The sequence below is a fragment of the Anolis sagrei genome, chromosome 4, assembly GCF_037176765.1.
Source record: "Anolis sagrei isolate rAnoSag1 chromosome 4, rAnoSag1.mat, whole genome shotgun sequence".
NCBI classification, from domain to species: domain Eukaryota; kingdom Metazoa; phylum Chordata; class Lepidosauria; order Squamata; family Dactyloidae; genus Anolis; species Anolis sagrei.
In genome coordinates this window covers 246,729,577-246,750,663 of record NC_090024.1, presented here as the reverse complement: position 1 = coordinate 246,750,663, position 21,087 = coordinate 246,729,577, and the positions used below count along the sequence as shown (strand labels likewise).

At 45.2% G+C, this 21,087-nt stretch overlaps 2 protein-coding genes across 4 annotated transcripts in view; one reads left to right on the top strand and one right to left on the bottom strand.

The window, feature by feature from the left end:
- Positions 1 to 876: 876 nt before the first annotated feature.
- On the top strand, positions 877 to 5,567 carry LOC132772924 (zinc finger protein 135-like). The gene has a single exon (XM_060771769.2). It carries the CDS (start codon positions 1,406 to 1,408, stop codon positions 2,681 to 2,683), a length of 1,278 nt encoding a protein of 425 aa, XP_060627752.2. The 5' UTR covers positions 877 to 1,405; the 3' UTR covers positions 2,684 to 5,567.
- Positions 5,568 to 11,146: 5,579 nt separating this feature from the next.
- The window catches only part of LOC137097028 (zinc finger protein 135-like), a 32,695-nt gene continuing 22,754 nt past the window's right edge, over positions 11,147 to 21,087 (bottom strand). For all 3 annotated transcript variants that reach the window (XM_067468304.1, XM_067468303.1, XM_067468302.1), the window contains exon 2: positions 11,147 to 12,926. In XM_067468304.1, the coding sequence (XP_067324405.1) occupies positions 11,538 to 12,737 (1,200 nt within the window). In that variant the 5' untranslated portion in view covers positions 12,738 to 12,926 and the 3' untranslated portion in view covers positions 11,147 to 11,537. The remainder of the gene's footprint in view (positions 12,927 to 21,087) is intronic.

Sequence of the window (21,087 nt, the reverse complement as noted above, 5' to 3'; positions counted from 1 at the left end):
TTCCCCCAAACTCCATCTGTGTTCATATTTGAGCATATGGAATATTCATGCCAAGTCTGGTCCAGATCCATCATTGTTTGAGTCCAAAGTGCTCTCTGGATGGAGGTGACCTACAACTCCCAAACTCTCTGGATGGAGGTGACCTCCCCAACTCCCAATGCCCACCAAAACCCTTCCAGTATTTTCTGTTAGTCCTGGGAGTCCTGTGTGCCAAGTTTGGTTCAATTCCATTGTTGGTGGAGTTCAGAATGCTCTTTGATTGTAGGAAGTTTGGCCCAATTCTGTCTTTGGTGGGGTTCAGAATGCTCTTTGATTGTAGGTGAACTATAAATCCCAGCAAGTACAACTCCCAAATGACAAAATCAATGTTTTTGAGTGAAGGACATACATTGGGTTGTTAGGTGTCTTGTGTCCAAATTTGGTGTCAATTCGTCCAGTGGTTTTTGAGTTCTGTCAATCCCACAAACGAACATTAAATTGTATTGTCGAAGGCTTTCATGGCTAGAATCACTAGGTTCTTGTGGGTTTTTCCGGGCTATATGGCCATGTTCTAGAGGCATTTTTCCTGACATTAAATTTTTGTTTATATAGATTAAAACAGTAATACAGATTAAAAGCCTACAAGCGCCTCGTCATGATTTCCAAACTTCATAGTTTTCCCATAGTTGTTATACAGACTCCTAGGTTAGAATGATATAGTAAGTAAAGCCCTCCCTCCCTAACCCTTCCTAGCAAGCAGTTACCCCATCCCCTCCCTCCTCCCTTGACACAACCTAAATTTCTGATAAAGTATGGACTTATAGGTTGTTATCATGAGGTAAGGTGGTCCAAAGTGCTATAGCAAAGATACAATGAACAGAACCCAATCAGAAGAGCTTGCTGGAGATGTTCCGGCCTCTTCTATACAGCCTCAGTAGCAGACTCCTCTAGTCCTGCCTCAGTTTTTATAGCTGCACCCTCCTGGAGTTGGAAATGGAAATGGGGTTGCAGTCTTCCTCATGAGAAGCCCCAAAGCCAGGGGCAGGAGAGCTTCCTGGAGATGTTTCGGTCTCTTCTATAGCAGCCTCAGGAGCTCCTTGAGATCCTTCCCATCTGCATTTCTTGCTATTCCCATTTTCAACATGACCCATGAAGGGAAAAGGGGGAGAATTGAAGGTTTCTGGCTTCCATCCCTTATCTTTTATTTCTTCTTTCTTCACCAGGGAAAGGAACATTCTACCGATCCACATTTGTCATGATGAGAAACCATTCAACATCTAGTGGATATTGAAGAATCTGGAATTCAGTAAACAAACCAGTCATATAGGAAGAAGAAATGCTCCGAAGGTGCCGAACTGGCTGAACTCTTCAGGTCACTCACACTTCAGAAAAGCAAAGTGTCTATCTTGCATTTTAAAGTGCCAACATGGAGAAAAAAACATATCAATGTATTGAATTTGGAAATATCTTTAGGCAGCAGAAACTTCTGCAGTTACATGAAAGAACTCACACTGGTGAGAAACCCTACACATGTCTGGAATGTGGGAAGAGCTTCACACAGCGTGGACATCTACGTAAACATCAAAGAACTCACACTGGGGAGAAACCCTATGAATGCCAGGAGTGCGGAAAAAGCTTTGCTCTGAATGAAAAACTACGTTCACATCAAAGAACTCATACTGGGGAGAAGCCCTATACATGCCTGGAATGTGGAAAGAGCTTCGCTCACAGTGAAAGTCTACGTTCACATGAAAGAACCCACACTGGGGAGAAACCCTATGAATGCCCGGAGTGTGGAAAGAGATTCACTCAGAGTGGAAATTTACAGGCGCATCAAAGGATTCACACTGGGGAGAAACCCTATGAATGTCCAGAGTGTGGAAAAATATTCTCTCAGAATGGAACTTTACAGACACACCGAAGGATTCACACTGGGGAGAAACCCTATACATGTCTGGAATGTGGGAACAGCTTCACTGGAAGCGGAGATCTACGTAAGCATGAAAGAACTCACACTGGGGTGAAACCCTATACATGCCAGGGGTGTGGAAAGAATTTTGCAAATATTGGAAAGCTACATTTGCATCAAAGGACTCACACTGGGGAGAAACCCTTTAACTGCCAGGAGTGTGGAAAGAGCTTCGCTCACAGTGAAAGTCTCCATAAGCATTACAGAACTCACACTGGGGAGAAACCCTATAAGTGCCTGGAGTGTGGGAGGAGTTTCACTCATAGTGGAGATCTACGTTCACATCAGAGAATTCACACTGGGGAGAAACCCTATACATGCCCGGAATGTGGAAAGAGCTTTACTCACAGTACAAATCTACATACGCATCTAAGAGTTCACACTGGGGAGAAACCCTTTCAATGCCTAGAATGTGGAAAGAGCTTTGCTGTCCATGGAAGTCTACGTAGTCATCACAGAACCCACACTGGGGAGAAACCCTATGAATGTTCAGAGTGTGGAAGAAGTTTCGCTCAGAGTGGAACTTTACAGAAACATCAAAGGGTTCACACTGGGGAGAAACCCTATACATGTCTTGAATTTGGAAACAGCTTCGCTGGCATTGGAGATCCACGTTCACATCAAAGAACTCCCACTGGGGAGAAACCCTATAAATACCAGGAGTGTGGACCAAATTTTGTGCATATTGGATCTCTACATTCACACCAAAGAACTCACATTGGGGAGAAACCCTAAGTCTCCAAGTTACTAACAAGATAGGTTCTGTCGGTTTGTTTTCAAGTTGAATTTTTAGTGTAACTCCATCCAAATGTTATGTATGTACGTAGATACATACATACATTATGCATAGCATACAGAAGGATTAACACTCTTTTGGTTTTTGTTTTGCTATCTGTGTCCCCCTTCAGAATATTTCACCTCACTTTATGTCCCTGTGATAATTGAATTTGGAAAAACATGGCTTGTTGTGGAAACAAGGATTGGGGATTAAACTTCAGTGCAGACTTCTTTTCCTTATTTATTTATTTATTTATTTATTTACTATATTTATATACTGCCCCTCTCAGCCCAGAGGCGACTCGGAGCGGTTGTTGGGGTCCAGCCTGAGTTTGAACCTGATTCTCTGTTTGTACCTCCTGATGCTAATGAAAATGTACTTCCTGATGCTAATGAAAATGTACTTCTTGATGTCAATGATCCTGAAATTAGTGACAATGCTCCTGAAATTAGTGAGGAAGAAACTTCTGTGGATTTGGAAAATGAAAGTACCAGTGTTCATGAGAATGTTTCAGAGGGAAGCAATGACCTTTCACTCCCTTCTGCACCTGGGAACCTTCATGAGAATAGAAGGGGCCAGATCTGGCAAGACAGGAGTAAATCACTCAGCTTGTGAAGGTCTTCCAGATTAAAAGAAATACAAACAATGGCTTCAAAGCAGGGAGGCGTTTCACGAAACCAATTCCTCAACTTTAAGTGCCTTCCGCCGGGCTGACTTTCTCAGTTCAGGCATCGTTTTAGATTGATGAAGACCTTGGCAGTTCTCCCGGTTTCCCTGGCCATCGTCTTGAAAGATTTCTAGGACACCAAGTACGGTTATTGGATTGCTAACATGTTCCAGTATTTTACAGTGTGGCTTTGGGTTTTGATCTTGTTCATGGAAATTCCTGTTTGCTGATTTTGCTATGGCTTTTGACTTTGCATTTTTCCTTTATTTTGTAACCATTTTTCTTCAATAAAAAAGGATTGTTTTTTCACAGTCAAGTGTGGTGGATAGATATCTTAGAGCCTCGTTACCTGCTCTGGATTGCAACAGTGGTTTCCTTTTGATAACCTTTTCATTTGTCTTCTAGGAGAAGGTTTCTCTCACTTCCTGTTGTCCCAACCTTGTTCTTAACTATGAGTCATTTGTAAATTGGATGGTTGTAACTTGAGGACGACCTGTACATGCCTGGATTGTGGAAAGAGCTTTGCTCAGACTCAGCATCTACATTCATCAGAGGCCCAAGGAACAGAGTCTTTAGTGTTACAGTAAGTCATAGCAGGATCAAGTGTGTGTGTTAAAGAAAAACCTTATGATGTTAATTATTATGTACAGCTGGTAATGTAGGTCAACCAGCATGTTTGGGCCACACCAGGTGGGGTGTAACTGTATGGATTTTAGAATACAGTTTGGAGAAGCAATGTGCTGCTCTGAAGGAGATGCAATATGCTGTAATACTGCTATGCTCTAACAGCGATGTTCTTTGCTATGATGAAGCCTTATTCTGTGTTACTTACAAGGACTATGTAATGTCACGTTGCCAGGGCTCTACCTCGTTTAGGTAGAGATGAATCAAACTCCCAGTTTTAACAAACCAGCAGCATCCACCACCACCAAAATACAACAGATACTTTCCTCCCAAATATCAGTCTCACGGTTAGCTCCTTAAATCCAGTAACACCCAGCTGCAACCCATCTCCTGCACACCTCCACCCTTAATTGCTTTTACCTGTAAACTGTTACTTACAAACTAACCAGCCCTTTAGAACCAAGACTTACATTAACTCTTCCATCACCAACTGCCAGGTCTACCACCACCATCAACTATGGAACATATGACATGTAAGTTTGTTGCAGTTTGATTTTGTATGCAAACACAGCAAGTTTATGTTTCGCCTCTACTGATAAAAGTTTTTTCTGTTCCTTTTTTCCTCTTGCCTGTGTGTCTTTTGCATGGAACTTGGCTAAAATCCGCTTCTGCACAACATTTAAGTGGTTGATCATGGCATCAGGACACCAGCAAGAGACAGCCAGCAGCTGACAATTTCCAACTACTTCTACTGATCGGAGGATTTCTTGCCTGAACTTCACGGGTCTTCTCTGGGTAGTTAGTGACCCTCTTTCTTTCTTTCTTTCCAGATGGTTCAACCAGAGTGCAGGATTCCCAAGGCTTAGCATGAGTCCGTGTAGGCATTAACTGTCTTCCCTTTTGACAGCATAAGTGCTTAGATGAATGCGATCTGCTTGGACTTCTGAGGAGATGTGCTGGCTGGCAGGGCTACTCCTTCAGGTCTGGCCTTTTGGGGTCAACATGTGGCGATGGTGGCAATGCAGCCCCAAGCTTTAGTTGGGTCTCCTCATGCCTCTGGCACAGTGCAGTCCCAAAGAGAGTGTGGCTGTTCAAGAATCCTTGATGTTAGTACTTGCCAGCTGTGATTAACAGTAATGAAAGTGGAGTTTGAAGGGAGATGTTGACTCTAAACTGGAATGTGTCCAGAGGAGGGTGACTAAAATGATCAAAGGTCTGGAGAACATGCCCTATGAGGAGTGGTTTATAGAGCTGGGCATGTTTAGAAGAAGAGAAGGCTGAGAGGAAACAGGGAAAGATATCAAAATTAATCCCAATGCTGCTTCACCAAATTATAACAATCAGCACCGCTGCTCAACCAAATTACGAGGGGTATTTTTTAAGTAAGGTCCGTTTTGTTGTAGACACTAGTAGTTCGCGCGCATACCGCAACGAGCGTGTGCGTCGTGTACTGGCATGCCTTGGGAACAACTGTGCTCAGTTTCCGCTCTGTAGCTCACCTGTACGGTTCTGTTCTGTGCTTTAAAAATGTTTAAGACTATCAACTCACCCTCCGCATGTGAGGTTCGCTTAGTGATATGGTTTTTGTCAGCAAGGAACCTGCTTGCTGCAGAAATCCATCGACAGATTTGTGAAATGTACGGTGATACTGTTATGAGTGAAAGCAAAGTGCGTAAGTGGGTACGACAATTCAAAGATGGCCGTGACAATGTTCATGATGAGGACCGCTCCGGTCGCCCTTCTTTGATTATAGACGATTTGGTGGCTTCAGTCGAAGCGAGGATTCATGAGAACAGGCACTTCACAATAACAATAATAAAAATCTTTGAATTGTCGTACCCACTTACGCACTTTGCTTTCACTCATAACTATCACCGTACACTTCACAAATCTGTCGATGAATTTCTGCAGTAGGCAGGTTCCTTGCTGACAAAAACCGTATCACTGAGCGAACCTCACATGCGGAGGGTGAGTTGATAGTCTTAAACATTTTTAAAGCACAGAACAGAACCATACAGGTGAGCTACAGAGAGGAAACTGAGCACAGTTGTTCCCGTGGCATGCCGGTACACGACGCACGTGTTCGTTGCGGTATGCGCGCGAACTACTAGTGTCTACAACAAAACGGATCTTACTTAAAAAAGACCCCTCGTATAACGAGGCACCCTTCCACTACTGACTAGCTTTAGGTCTTGGTAAGCTAGCTTAGGCCTAGGAGAGTGGGCCTGGCGAACTTTTAAGAGGTGAAACCCAGAACTTGTATGATTGCAATGATCTCTCCAGGCATGAATTCCTGTGAATATACCTTAAATACTCTGCGTTATGCTGATAGAGTAAAGGAACTCCCTCATAGTGGAACAGCTGGTGAGGCACAGAACTGTATGGAAACTGAGAATGAAGAGCTTAAGATCAGTGAAGAAGAGTCCAATCACCTCCTTGAGCCGTCGCCTCATCTGTCCAGTGTCCGGGAAGCTCTCACCTGAATGCCTGTAATGATCTCCTGGATATTGCGGAACAGCCAGAATATGACCTGGAGGCATTTGTGCATGAAGCTCAGTGCTTTATCAGTGAAGGATTCAAAAGTTTCTCAACTTTGAAAGACACTTTGGAGCAACTAACCCTTGCCGTGCAGATGGAGGAGCAAGCTAGCAAGCACCTGTATAAGAGATAGCTTCAACCGCCACTCAGTTGTTCAAATGAACCTTTTCTGTCTTCATTTGCCTATCACTTCTTTGCTTTGGTGTTCATGTGTATAATCATGTGTACAATCAAAAATTCAACCTCTAATTTGAGGAGTGGAGCCACTATTTTTTGCAGGGTGATAGAACAATGGTTCTATCACGTTGTGACATTTCTGTGGTTCTAGCAAGCATTAGTTTTGTTTATATATGTCTTTTATATATCTTCTTTTGTATCAGACTTATTTGCATAGTAAAACCCTTTAAAAAAAAGAAGACGTGAAACCCAGAAGTTTTTAAGGTCTCTTCTCAAACGTAACCACAAGCTTTGTATGCCAGATTTTTAATGAAACCATCAAGCATTTGTACCTGAAATATTCCAGTCTGTTCAAATAAAAGTTCTTGTTATTTTTATCAACTTACATCAGCCTCAGAGTGAATACCTTTGTGGACAAAGTGTTATTCCAGTCCTCTTTTAACAGCCTGTAAGAAACCTATAGTAACGCAAGGTGTGTTACTGAATAACCTCAGCCTGTTTATTAGTAACTAGCTGTGCCCTGCCACGCGTTGCTGTGGCCTATAGTAAAACTTATCAAAGTTGAGGTAGATATCTGGACTATTATGAAAGAGAGGTACCTACCTATTCCTTCCCCCTTTTCCTCCCCCTTTCTCTCCTTTCTTCCTTCTCTACCTATTTCTTTCTTTCACTATTTGATTTCATCCTTCTCTCTTTCCTTCATTCCCTCCCCCTTTCTTCCTTTGCCTTTCTTCCCTCCCTGTTTGCTTCCTTCTTTCACTTTTTATTTCCTTTTATTTTACCACCATCATAACAATAACAATAATGCAATGCATTGCCTCTGGGACCTGACACCTCTCCCATTCCTCCAGGGTCTCATAGGAACAATAGCATAATAATAATAATAATAATAATAATAATAATAATAATAATAATAGAAATAACAACCTTTACCCGCCACGTGTTGCTGTGGCCAATCTTCCCTCTTTCTCTCCTTCTTTCCCTCCTTCCTTCCTTCCTTCCCTCCCATCTTTCCTTCTCCTCTTCTTTCTCTATCTCTTTCCTTCCTTCCCCATTTTTCTTTCTTTTCTGCTCTCTTTTCTTTCCTTCCATCTTTCCTTTTCTTTCCTTTTCTTCTTCCTTCTTTCTCTAACTTTCCTTCCTTCCCCCTTTTTCTTTACCTCCCTTTCTCTTTCTTCCTTCTTTCCTTCCTTCCTGTCTTTCCTAGATTTTGACAGGGCGGGAAGGGGCGGGGTGGGGTTTGGAGGTGGCGTGAAGTAAAAGGAGGTAAGATTGGGGTGGGGGAGTGATGGAGCGTGGGGTTGCGTGTGTGTGTGCGGCGGCGGGGGGGAGTGATGGAGCGTGGGGTTGTGTGTGTGTGTGCGGCGGCGGGGGGAGTGGGGTTGCGTGTGTGTGTGTGCGTGGGGCGGCGGGGGGAGTGATGGGGCGTGGGGTTGCGTGTGTGTGTGCGGCAGCGGGGGGAGTGGGGTTGCGTGTGTGCGTGCGGCAGCGGGGGAAGTGATGGAGTGTGGGGTTGCGTGTGTGTGTGCGGCGGCGGGGGGAGTGGGGTTGCGTGTGTGCGGTGGTGGGGGGAGTGATGGAGTGTGGGGTTGTGTGTGTATGTGCGGCAGGGGTGTGTGTGTGTGCGGGAAGCGGCGCGGCGGGGCTTGGAGTGGGCATGGTTTCCGCAGAGGGAACGTTGGCCGGAAGGGCATGTGCGCGCGCCAGGGAACTTGCGGCTGGGCGCCAATGCGCATGCTCAGTTGTTTTGTCGTTTTGTGAGTGTGTTGTTGTGTTGTTTTTCATTTGGAGTAGATATGTTTGTACCTTGTGGGTTGTGTTATGGGCATGGGAATTTTGGTTAAGTTTCGTTGGGGGGTTTTTGAGTTTTGTTTCCTCGTTGGATGCCCCTAACAAATTTATATATATAGATATGGTGGGAGCGGATATCTTTTAAAGAATCATTTTAAGCCTCTCCGTTCCAGTGGTTCCCAGTTCCTAGCTTTTAAATTTATTTATTTATTTATTTGTTTTTTTGTGATTGCTGAAACCGCTGAAAGGGGTTGGACTGGATGGCCCACCAGGTCTCTTCCAACTCCAGTGTTATGAAACAAAGGAGACTGAAAAGTTGAGAAATGGAAAACACAAAGCCCGAACTCGTGCTTCCTATCCTGTCTCTGCTGCCTTCTTCACAATACAAAGTCTACTCTTTTTGTCACGAATCTTCTTATCTTTGGTAGATTCATTTTCCAGGATCTCTTGGATATAGAATCATAGAATCCTACAGTTGGAAGAGACCTCATGGGCCATCCAGTCCAACCCCATTCTGCCAAGAAGCAGGAATATTGCATTCAATATGTTCTTTTTTAATAGAAAAGCTGGGAAATTTTGGTTGTACTGGTCCATTTAGTTTTCTTGGCAAGGATACTGGGGTGGATTGCAAATTTTAGGCCTTGAGCTTTTCATTCCTCCCCCTTTGAATGTTATTTTCACATCATGCTACATGAAGGATAAATTGGACTATGTTGAACCTCCCATTGCTGTATCATTTGTTTATCTTCATTTTTCAATCTTATCTCCAAAGCCTCTCCAGCTGTTTCAGTAGTTGGGGAATCTGTTGTTGCATTCATTGGAGTGCAGCCAAAAGGAGATGTCTCTGCCTTGGTCCTTTCACTATTGGAAGTAGCAGCCAATAGTGAAAGGACCAAGGCAGAGACATCTCCAGCTCATCCCCTGTTTGGGTATCAGCCAGCACGTCAACGACTTAAATCAAGACATAGTTTTCTTAGATCTACAGAGACACTCGCTGGAACACCCCAGCAAGCGAGAGTCCAAAAGTGGCAGGCCCAAGCCCAGCACCTCAATTCATGGGTGATACCAGATGAGAGACTCTCCCCTGGGCACACAAGAGGACTGGGCGACTTGGAAGGCACTGAACAGACTGCGCTCTGGCACCACGAGATGCAGAGCCAACCTTGAGAAATGGGGCTACTGGGTGGAATCCTCGGCATGCGAGTGTGGAGAAGAGCAAACCACTGACCACCTGCTGCAATGCACCCTGAGCCCTGCCACATGCACCAGGGAGGACCTTCTTGCGGCAACCCCAGAGGCACTCCAAGTGGCCAGATACTGGTCAAAGGACATTTAACCAAATACCAAATTTGCAAAATCTGTGTGTTTTTTTCCCTTCCCCCCCCTTTTCTTTTTAATCTGTGTGTTTGTTTTGCTCTGTTAGAATTGTAATACAAAGGTTGCTGATGACACGATAAATAAAATAGCCAAAAGGAAGAGACGGAGAGCAGATTTTGATTTTCAGCCCTTTTTTACTATTTGCAAAATAAGGTGACAGTGTCAGCTCATGCTGAATAAAGGAACTGTCACAACACCCGGCTGGGTTTCACTTGCAATTACAGTATTGTTACAGACATGCGCAGAAAGTTTAGCTAACAATGATTTGCTGACTAGATCCGTTTTACAAGCATGCGCAGAAGTTACTCAAAATGGAAATTTACTGTCGAAGGCTTTCATGGCTGGAATCACTAGGTTCTTGTGGGTTTTTTCGGGCTATGGAGCCATGTTCTAGAGGCATTTCTCCTGACGTTTCGCCTGCATCTATGGCAAGCATCCTCAGAGGTTGAGAAGGTCTGTTGGAAGTAGGAAAAATGGGTTTATATATCTGTGGAATGGCTGGGGTGGGACAAAGGACTCTTCTCTGCTGCAGTTAGGTGTGAATGTTTAGCTGATCACCTTCATTAGCATTTGAAGGCCTGCCTGAGCCTGGGAAAATCTGTTGCTGGGAGGTGTTAATCTGTGCCTGGTTTTTTCTCTCTGTTGTTTAGCTGTTATAATTTTAGAGTTTTTTAATACTGGTAGGCAGATTTTGTTCATTTACATAGGGACCACCAAACGCAGCATTGCCCAGACACGCATCAAGGAACATGAAAGGCACTGCAGACTACTTCAACCAGAGAAGTCAGACATAGCAGAGCACCTGATGAACCAGCCTGGACACAGCATATTATTTGAGAACACAGAAATGCTGGACCACACCAACAACCACCATGTCAGACTACACAGAGAAGCCATTGAAATCCACAAGCATGTGGACAATTTCAACAGAAAGGAAGAGACCATGAAAATGAACAAAATCTGGCTACCAGTATTAAAAAACTCTAAAATTATAACAGCTAAACAACAGAGAGGAAAAAACCAGGCACAGATTAACACCTCCCAGCAACAGATTTTCCCAGACTCAGGCAGGCCTTCAAATGCTAATGAAGGTGATCAGCTAAACATTTACACCTAACTGCAGCAGGGAAGAGCTCCTTGCCCCACCCCAGCCATTCCACAGATATATAAACCCATTTTTCCTACTTCCAACAGACCTTCTCAACCTCTGAGGATGCTTGCCATAGATGCAGGCGAAACGTCAGGAGAAATGCCTCTAGAACATGGCTCCATAGCCCGAAAAAACCCACAAGAACCTGGAAATTTACTGTTTATTGCAATCTTTAAAAGTGTATAGTTGTACACGTGTACAGCCGTCTTCACCTATATTAATTATTAAATCCATGACATTTGATATTTCATTGGCTGTGCAGTTTTCATGCAGTTACATCTTCCTTTTATTAATAATTAAATCAAGTAATAAAGTTTATACTTTAAACTTATTTTATGTTTTGGTAACATGTACAGTTCATCTGCATGTTAATTTGTGGATTACAATTGTTTATAAATCAAGTCAGATTGTCCAAACCTTTAAAATATATATACATTTGGATGGAGTCACACTTTAAAAACATACCTGTTCCAACTTACAAACAAGTTCAACCTAAGAACAAACTTACAGAACCTATCTTGTTCATAACTTGGGGGTCACCAGTATAGAGTGCCTTCCCTTTGTGAGTTCTATGATGTTTGAGTAGACCTCCATTCTGCGAGAAACTCTTTCCACACTCGGGGCATTTATAGGGTTTCTCTCCAGTGTGGATTCTATGATGTTTGCGTAGACCTTCGCACTGTGAGAAACTCTTGCCACACTCCGAGCATTTATAGGGTTTCTCCCCAGTGTGGATTCTATGATGTTTGCGTAGACTTCCACTATGCGAGAAACTCTTTCCACATTCCAGGCATTTATAGATTTTCTCCCCAGTGTGGGTTCTATGGTGTAAATGTAGTTGTGTACTCCATGCAAAGCTCTTTCCACACTCCAGGCAATGATAGGGTTTCTCCCCAGTGTGAGTTCTTTGATGTCTATGTAGACTTATACTATGCGTGAAGCTCTTTCCACATTCCAGACATGCGTAGGGTTTCTCCCCAGTGTGAGTCCTTTGATGTAAATGGAGATGCCCACTGTGTGCAAAGCTCTTCCCACACTCCTGGCATTGATAAGGTTTCTCCCCAGTGTGAGTCCTTTGGTGTAAATTGAGATGTCCACTGTGCGCAAAGCTCTTTCCACACTCCTGGCACTCATAGGGCTTCTCCCCAGTGTGAGTTCTCTGATGTGAACGTAGGTTTCCATTCTCAACAAAGCTCTTTCCACACTCCAGACATTTAAAGGGCTTCTCCCCAGTGTGAATTCTTTGGTGTGAATGGAGATGTCCACTGTGCGCAAAGCTCTTTCCACACTCCTGGCATTCATAGGGCTTCTCCCCAGTGTGAGTTCTCCGATGTTTATGTAGATCTCCAAGGTAAGTGAAGCTCTTTCCACAATCCAGGCATTGATAGGGTTTCTCCCCAGTGTGAACTCTTCGGTGTGTATGTAGAGTCGCACTGTGAGTGAAGCTCTTCCCACATTCCCGGCAGGTATAGGGTTTCTCCCCAGTGTGTGTTCTCTGATGTGAATGCAAATTTCCACTCTTTGTGAAGCTCTTCCCACATTCCAGACATGTGTAGGGTTTCTCACCAGTGTGAACTCTTTCATGTAACTGCAGAGGTCTCTTCTGACTAAAGCTCTTTCCACACTCAGAACATTGATATGCTTTCTTCTCCATTTTTGTAGTGATATTTACTTTAAGATACAACATAGACACTTGAGTCTTTTTCCTCTTTCTCAACTGTGAGTGAGGTGAAGAGTTCAGAACCTTCAGAGCATTTCTTCCTTTTATATGACTGGTTTCCTCACTTCAACTTTGAATTCCAAATTCTTCAACATCCTCTCAATGTTGGATTGTTTAGCATCATGAGAAATGTGGCTCCGTAGAATGCTCCTTTCCCTGGTAGAGAAAGAAGAAATAAAAGATCAGGGATGAAAGCCAAAAACTTTTGATTCTCTCCCTTTCCCCCTCATGGATCATGTTGAACAGTGTTTCTCAACCTGGGGGTCGGGACCCCTGAGGGGATCACGAGAGGGTGTGAGAGGGGTCGCCAAAGACCATAAGAAAACACAGTATTTTCTGATGGTCATGGGGATTCCATGTGGGAAGTTTGAGCCAATTCTATTGTTGGTGGAGTTCAGAATGTTCTCTGATTGTAATGAACTATAAATCCCAGCAACTACAACTCCCAAATGTCAAGATCTATTTTCCCCAGACTCCACCAGTCTTCACATTTGGACATATTGAGTCTCCATGCCAAGTTTGGTCCAGATCCACCATTGCATGAGTCCACAGTGCTCTCTGGATATAGGCGAACTACAACTCCCAAACTCAAGGTCAATGTCCATCAAACCCTTCCAGTGTTTTCCATTGGTCATGGGAGCCAAGTTTGGTTCAAATCCATCGCTGGTGGAGTTCAGAATGCTCTTTGATTACAAGTGAACTATAAATCCCAGCAACTACAACTCCCAAATTACAAAATCAATCCTCCCCAACCCCACTTGCATTCACATTTGGGCGTCTTGGGTATTTGTGCCCAGTTTGGCCCAGTGAATGAAAATGCATCCTGCATATCAGATATTTACATTATGATTTATAACAGTAGTAAAAGGACTGTTATGAAGTAGCAACGAAAACAGTATTATGGTTGGGGGTCACCACAACATGAGGGACTCTATTAAGGGGTCACGGCATTAGGAAGGTTGAGAACCCCTGATGTTGAAAATGTGAATACCAAGAAATGCAGATGCGAAGAGTCTCAAGGGCACACAACAAAGGGAAGACAACAAAAGTGTTTTGTTTCTGGGCCGCTAAAATGGTAGCGTCATTCTATCCTAGTGAGGAGAAGGAATAAGAGGAGGAATAGTGGCACTGCACTCCAAAACGTTTCCCTCCATGGGTGATGTTGATGTGAATACCAAGAAATGCAGGTATGAAAGGTCTCAAGGGCACACACAGAAGTCAACAAAGGTGTTGGGTTTCTGGGGTGCTAAAATGAAGCCTTCATGGTGAGAAGGAACAAGGGAGAGTGCAGGCAGGGGCGGCTGATGAAATAGGCAAATTATGCATCTGCGTATAGTGCAAATCCCCAAGGGGTGCTCTTGAGGCATTTGGGCATATGGAAGGGTTTGATGGACATTGACGAGTTTGGCAGTTGTAGTTCACCTATATCCAGAGAGCACTGTGGACTCATGCAATGGTGGATCTGGACCAAACTTGGCATGGATACTCAATATGCCCGGGGGCAGGGCGGAGGGAGGGATGGGCCTTTGCATGTGCCACAGACCACCTGGCTGTTCTCCCTCCCCCCTCCCTCTGTAACCGCTGCCTCACGCACGCAAGGGATGAAGCTGCCCTCTGAGCAGTAGCATCGCCTTCTTCGTCCCTCTCTCTGAGGGTCTCACCATGGAGAATTTATTTATTTATTTTATTTGCTTCACTTGTATACCGCTCTTCTCAGCCAACGGCGACTCAGAGCGGTTAACAACCAGTATCAACAATACAGTACAAAATCATTAGACATTTAAAACAGTAATATCAATTAGTTAACATCAGGACATCAATACAACAATACAGGAAAGCAACAATCCATCACGTCTCATCAATAGAATCAGCATCCGATCTCGTTGTCTATTAATCCAGTAATCAATCAATTGCACTGCTTAGCTGAAAGCCTGTTCGAAGAGCCAGGTCTTCACTCTCTTCCTGAATGTCAATAAGGAGGGGGCTGATCTAATGTCTGTAGGAAGGGCGTTCCACAGCCAAGGGGCCACCACTGAGAAGGCCCTGTCTCTCGTCCCCGCCAGGCGTGCTTGTGAATCTGGCGGGACCGAGAGCAGGGCCTCCCCAGACGATCTTAACGTCCTAACTGGTTCATAGGAGGAGATGCGTTCGGACAGATAGGCTGGGCCGGAACCGTTTAGGGCTTTAAAGGCCAACGCCAACACTTTGAATTGTGCCCGGCAGCAAATTGGCAGCCAGTGGAGCTGGCGCAACAGAGGAGTGGTGTGCTCCCTGAGTGCCGCTCCTGTTAACAACCTGGCTGCCGATCGTTGGACCAATTGAAGCTTCCGAGCCATCTTCAGAGGCAACCCCACGTAGAGAGCGTTGCAGTAGTCTATACGGGATGTAACCAGAAAGCACGCTTGCACCACCTGGGGAGGCTCTTCTGGCACTGGAGCAACTCTGAGGAGTCCAAGGCGGACCCGCTGCCTTCCCCGGCTCCGGAGCCGTGGCGGGAGCATTGCCTCAGCGCCAGCAGCCAGGCCAACTGTGGCACCTCCGGAGGAAGGACAGCAAGGAACTGGCCACGGCCAGGGTCAGCAGGACAGCGTGCCCGCCTCACCCTCCTACTCGCTCCATCTCCCATTCAGTGCCCTGGAACCCAGCACACCCACCAACAGGTCCGGGCCTTCCTTGCAAGGATTCTCTCTTCAGAGAGGAAAGAGGGAGGAGGGACTTTTGGGCCTTGCAAGGACCCCCTATCTTTTCAGTCTTCCAGCTCTAGAGAGCCTCTGATTCTCTCTTCTGCCTTCTCCATGGACCCGTTAAGGCAGGCTTGGGTCAAGTTGGGTCCTCCTTCGGGTGTTTTGGACTTCAACTCCCAGAATTCCTTAAGCGGCTGAGGGGGAAAAGGAAGGGGCCTGAGGCTGTAAGGAGTGCTGGGAGTTGAAGTCCAAAACACTTGGAGGGCTTAAGTTGGCCCAGGCCTGCTCTAGAGGTGCCCTTCCAAGGCAGCAGCATATTCTGCTGTCTAACTGCTCTTCCTTAGGTGGAATCTCGACCTTTTATTTTTCAGTTTTTTGGGGTGGGGCGCCAAAATACTGTTTGTCTACACTTGAAAATTACCTGGGCTGGCCCTGAGTGCAGGATGCGATAATCACTGTTGTTTTTATAACAACTGTTAAGAAACTGTTTCCCTGGTAGGAGGAACCCCAAGGCTTAATGATTTATGCCTAAAACTGCCACTCCAACAACAACAAAACTTTATTTATATACCGCTCTATCTCCTCGAGGGGACTCAGAGTGGATTCCAAGGAACATCATCAATACATACAAAGTAAACAACATAAACATAAAATTAACAGAACAACAGAAGCATAAAATTGTCACAGTAACACATATATATTAAAAGTAATCCTGCCTGTCAAATCACCCCTGACAGATGGCCATCCAGCCTCTGTTTCAAAGCTTCCAAAGAAGGAGCCTCCACCACACTTCCTCTGGGGCAGAGAGTTCCACTGCTGAACAGCTCTCACAGTCAGGAAGTTCTTCCTCATGTCCAGGTTGAATCTTCTTTCTTGGAGTTCTTTCCTAGGATGTATAAGGCAATTTAAAAGGCTGGGCCAAGGCAAGCTCAAAATTTCTAGGGGGCCTGGGAAATTAAGTGCAGTGCTATAGCAGGCAACTATAGAACTCCAATATGCTGATGACAACATCATCTGTGCGCATTCAGAAGACCTACAAGCTACTCTTTGCAGAAGCAGACGAGAAGCTCGGCCTCTCACTAAATATCAAGAAAACCAAAGTGCTCTTCCAGGAGTCACTGGCCAATCCCTCTCCAATGCCAGAAATATAGCTTAATGGTGTAACATTAGAAAATGTTGACTATTTCCGCTCCCTTGGAAGCCACCTTTCCACAAAAGTCAACTTTGACACCAAAATACAACACTACATGAGCTCTGCGAGTGCAGCTTTTTTCCAAACGAAGCAGAGAGTGTTTGAGGACAGGGACATCCGTAGTAGGGAGACCAAGGTGCTTGTTTATAAAGCTATTGTCCTCCCAACCCTGCTATACGTCTGCGAAACGTGGACTGTCTACAGACATCACATGCAACTCTTAGAATGATTCCATCAGCGTTGCCTCCGGAAAATTCTGCAAATCTCTTGGGAAGAGAAGCGGACAAATGTCAGCGTGCTGGAAGAAGCAAAGACCACCAGCACTGAAGCGATGATCCTCTGCTATGAACTCCACTGAACCAGCCAAGTTGTCCAGATGCCTGACCACCATCTCCCAAAGCAGTTGCTCTACTCCGAACTCAAGAATGGAAAACAGAATGTTGGTGGACAGGAAAAGAGATTGAAAGATGGCCTCAAAGCCAACCTTAAAAACTCTGGCACAGACACCGAGAACTGGGAAGCCCTTGAGCATGCCACTTGGAGGTCAGCTGTGACCAGCAGTGCTGTAGAATGGAGGGTGAAAGGAGGGCAAAAGAGAGAAACATGCCAAGAGGAAGGCGCTTCAAGCCAATCCTAACTGGGACCGCCTTCCACTTGGAAATGGATGCCTTCACTGCGGGAGAACATGTGGGTCAAGAATAGGGCTCCACAGTCACCTACGGACCCACCGCCAGGACACCGCTCTTGGAAGACAATCCTAAACGGACAACAAGGGATTGCCTAAGTAAGTAAGTAATGGCTGTTCATTTCCAGGGCCTATTCGAGCGAATGTTCCATCTGAACATGAGGAAGAACTTCCTGACTGTGAGAGCCGTTCAGCAGTGGAACTCTCTGCCCCGGAGTGTGGTGGAGGCTCCTTCTTTGGAAGCTTTTAAGCAGAGGCTGGATGGCCATCTGTCAGGGGTGATTTGAATGCAATATTCCTGCTTCTTGACAGGGGGTTGGACTGGATGGCCCATGAGGTCTCTTCCAACTCTTTGATTCTATGACTCTATGAATGACTTGGGTAATAGGTAGGAAGTAGAAGGCCATATTCCACAATGTTTGGGGCTGGGCTAGAATGTCAGGCTGAATAGCCTTCCACAGAAGCTCTGCCAGGCTCTGAAAATCATGGACTCTGGAGACATCACGTTACAAGCAAATTCAAGTTTACTAAGCATGGAGCAAAAGCACGTTCATCTACAGCGAGTGTCCAAGCATGACAAAAAACACACAGGAAACTACAGTCAAAACCGTTCTTACAGCTGCTTGGCTCTTCTGCTGCAAACGGTTAACTCCCTAAATTTCTCACACAACTCAGCAGAGAGCTTATCTCATGACTACTCAATCACAGCCTGAAAGGTAAACAATTCAGAACAGCATTACACTCTATGTGGCATCCATCCATATTGGCAATACATGAATTACATTTGAAACATATTACAAAACTTCATTAAACTTTGACATAGAACTGGTCATTCTCAAAGGCTTGTTGGAATCACCAGGTCTTCAAGCTCTTACGAAAGGAGGGGAGGGATGGGGCCTGTCTTATTATTATTATTATTATTATTATTATTATTATTATCTTTATTTATACTGTTGTATCTCAGGCTAAGATTCACCTTGCTATCTCTGACAAACCAGCCAAAATTGTGAGGTAGAAAGTTTATTGTGAGGTTTTCAAACAAAGCAGTTCATCAGCAGTGAGAAGATCAGTAGTACAGGGTAAAAATCCAATACAATCCCTTTTTATCAAAGCAGGAGACTTGAAGCATAGAAGCAGAGTAAAGTCCAGGAAATAGCATGAGGTAACATGAAGCAGGCTTTCCCCAAGCCCAGAGCGCAAGCCATTTCGCAACGTTGGAACTGACACAGAACCAGCTCCAAGGCAGTTTACTTATACGTAAAACATCAAAACATCGAACATCAAACAGGCAGCTAACAAGCAGTTTTCCCACCAACGGATGAGCTCAACACTTGGCCGCAATTCGTAAACTCCGTCTCACCACCCGGGCAGCTTGACCTTGATCCCCACCAATTGCCTTATCAGCTACATTCCGTTCTTGTGAGAACAGCGGCTTGTCTCTAGCTACAGGCTGCTGAGAGCCCACATCAGCACCCTCATCTGCACTCACATTCCCATCACTCTCATTCCCATCATGCTGTTGCTGCTGAACCACAACATATACCCCGAAAGACTCGGTGCGGCTTACAAAAGGCCAAGGCCCCCAATAAAACACAGCATAACAAATACAACAATAAAACTCATAAAGCAAAACAAAAAATTAAAGCAATAACAATAAACATTAAAACAATTTTTGCTAGGAAGGGCATTCCAGAGGCGGGGGGCCACCACCAAGAAGGCGCTCTCTCTCATCCCCACCAACCATGCCTGTGACAGTGGTGGGAGCAAAAGGAGGGCCTCCCCGGAAGATCTTAAAGTTTGCGCTTCACAGAAGGAAATGCGATCGCAAAGATAGGTGAGGCCATTTAGGGCTTTATAGGTCATGACCTCACCCCAAATTTGGCTCGGCCACTTATAGGCCGCCAATGAAGCTGTTTCAATAGGGGCGTTGTATGCTCCCTATAGTTTGCTCCAGTAAGGACAGGTCAGCCCCACATCGAGCGCATTGCAACACTCCGACCTCTGAGAACCTCGGTGTGGTGAGTAGGTCTGGCACCAAGCTGGACTGTGTCCGCCAGCCCAAAGAACGGATCACAAACACTGAACAAGCAGCTTTTTGCAAGGTAACTTTTGAAAATATCAATGCAACACGCTTTCTTTTGGAGGAACATTGTATTTCTTATAGAATCTTAGAATCTGTTGCACTCTAGAGCTGGAAACAGGGCCCTCTTGTCATTAATACACCACACCTTGGTTTAGCGGAAACAGAAGAACGGCCTGCCTCAGGGGAGCGTGCTTGCTCCATCCATGTTCGACATCTACACAAATGACCAGCCACTGCCAGAAGGGACAGAGAGTTTCATCTATGCTGATGATCGTGCCATTACCGCTCAAGCAGGGAACATTGAGATGGTTGAACAGAAGCTCTCCGAAGCTCTAGGTGCTCTTACTGCCTATTACAGGGAAAACCAGCTGATCCCCAACCTATCTAAAACACAGACATGTGCCTTTCATCTCAAGAACAGACAAGCATCCTGAGCTCTGAGGATTATTACCTGGGAAGGAAGGAATCCCACTGGAGCATAGCAGCGCACCCAAATACCTGGGAGTCACTCTGGACCGTGCTCTGACCTACAAGAAGCACTGCCTGAACATCAAGAAAAAAGTGGGTGCTAGAAACAATATCATACGAAAGTTGACTGGCACAACCTGGGGATCACAACCAGACACAGTGAAGACATCTGCCCTTGCGCTATGCTGCTGAGTACGCATGCCCAGTGGGGAACACATCTCACCACGCTAAAACAGTGGATGTGGCTCTTAATGAGACATGCCGCTCTATCACGGGGTGCCTGCGCCCTACACCACTGGAGAAATTACACTGCTTAGCCGGTATTGCACCACCTGACATCCGCCGGGAAGTAGCAGCCAATAGTGAAAGGACCAAGGCAGAGACATCTCCAGCTCATCCCCTGTTTGGGTATCAGCCAGCACGCCAGCAACTTAAATCAAGACATAGTTTTCTTAGATCTACAGAGACACTCACTGGAACACCCCAGCAAGCGAGAGTCCAAAAGTGGCAGGCCCAAACCCAGCACCTCAATTCATGGGTGATACCAGATGAGAGACTCCCCCCTGGGCACTCAGAAGACTGGGCGACTTGGAAGGCGCTGAACAGACTGCGTTTTGGCACCACGAGATGCAGAGCCAACCTTCAGAAATGGGGCTACAGGGTGGAATCCTCGGCATGCGAGTGCGGAGAAGAGCAAACCACTGACCACTTGCTGCAATGCAACCTGAGCCCTGCCACATGATGCACAAGGGAGGACCTTCTTGCAGCAACACCAGAGGCACTCCAAGTGGCCAGATACTGGTCAAAGGACATTTAACCATCTACCAAATTTGCAAAATCTGAGTGTTTTTTTTTCCTTTTTAATATGTGTGTTTGTTTTGCTCTGTTAGAATTGCAATACAATGGTATGGTTGCTGATGACACGATAAATAAATAAATGCTCCCTATAGCTTGCTCCAGTAAGGACAGGGCAGCCCCACGTCGAGCGCGTTGCAACACTCCGACCTCTGAGAACCTCGGTGTGGTGAGTAGGTCTGACACCAAGCTGGATTGTGTCTGCAGCCCAAAGGACGGACAACAAACACTGAACAAGAAGCTTTTTGCAAGGTAACTTTTGAAAATATGAATGCAACACGCTTTCTTTTGGAGGCACATTGTATCTATCTATATAAAAATTCTCTGTGCATAATGTGTACCTTAAAAAC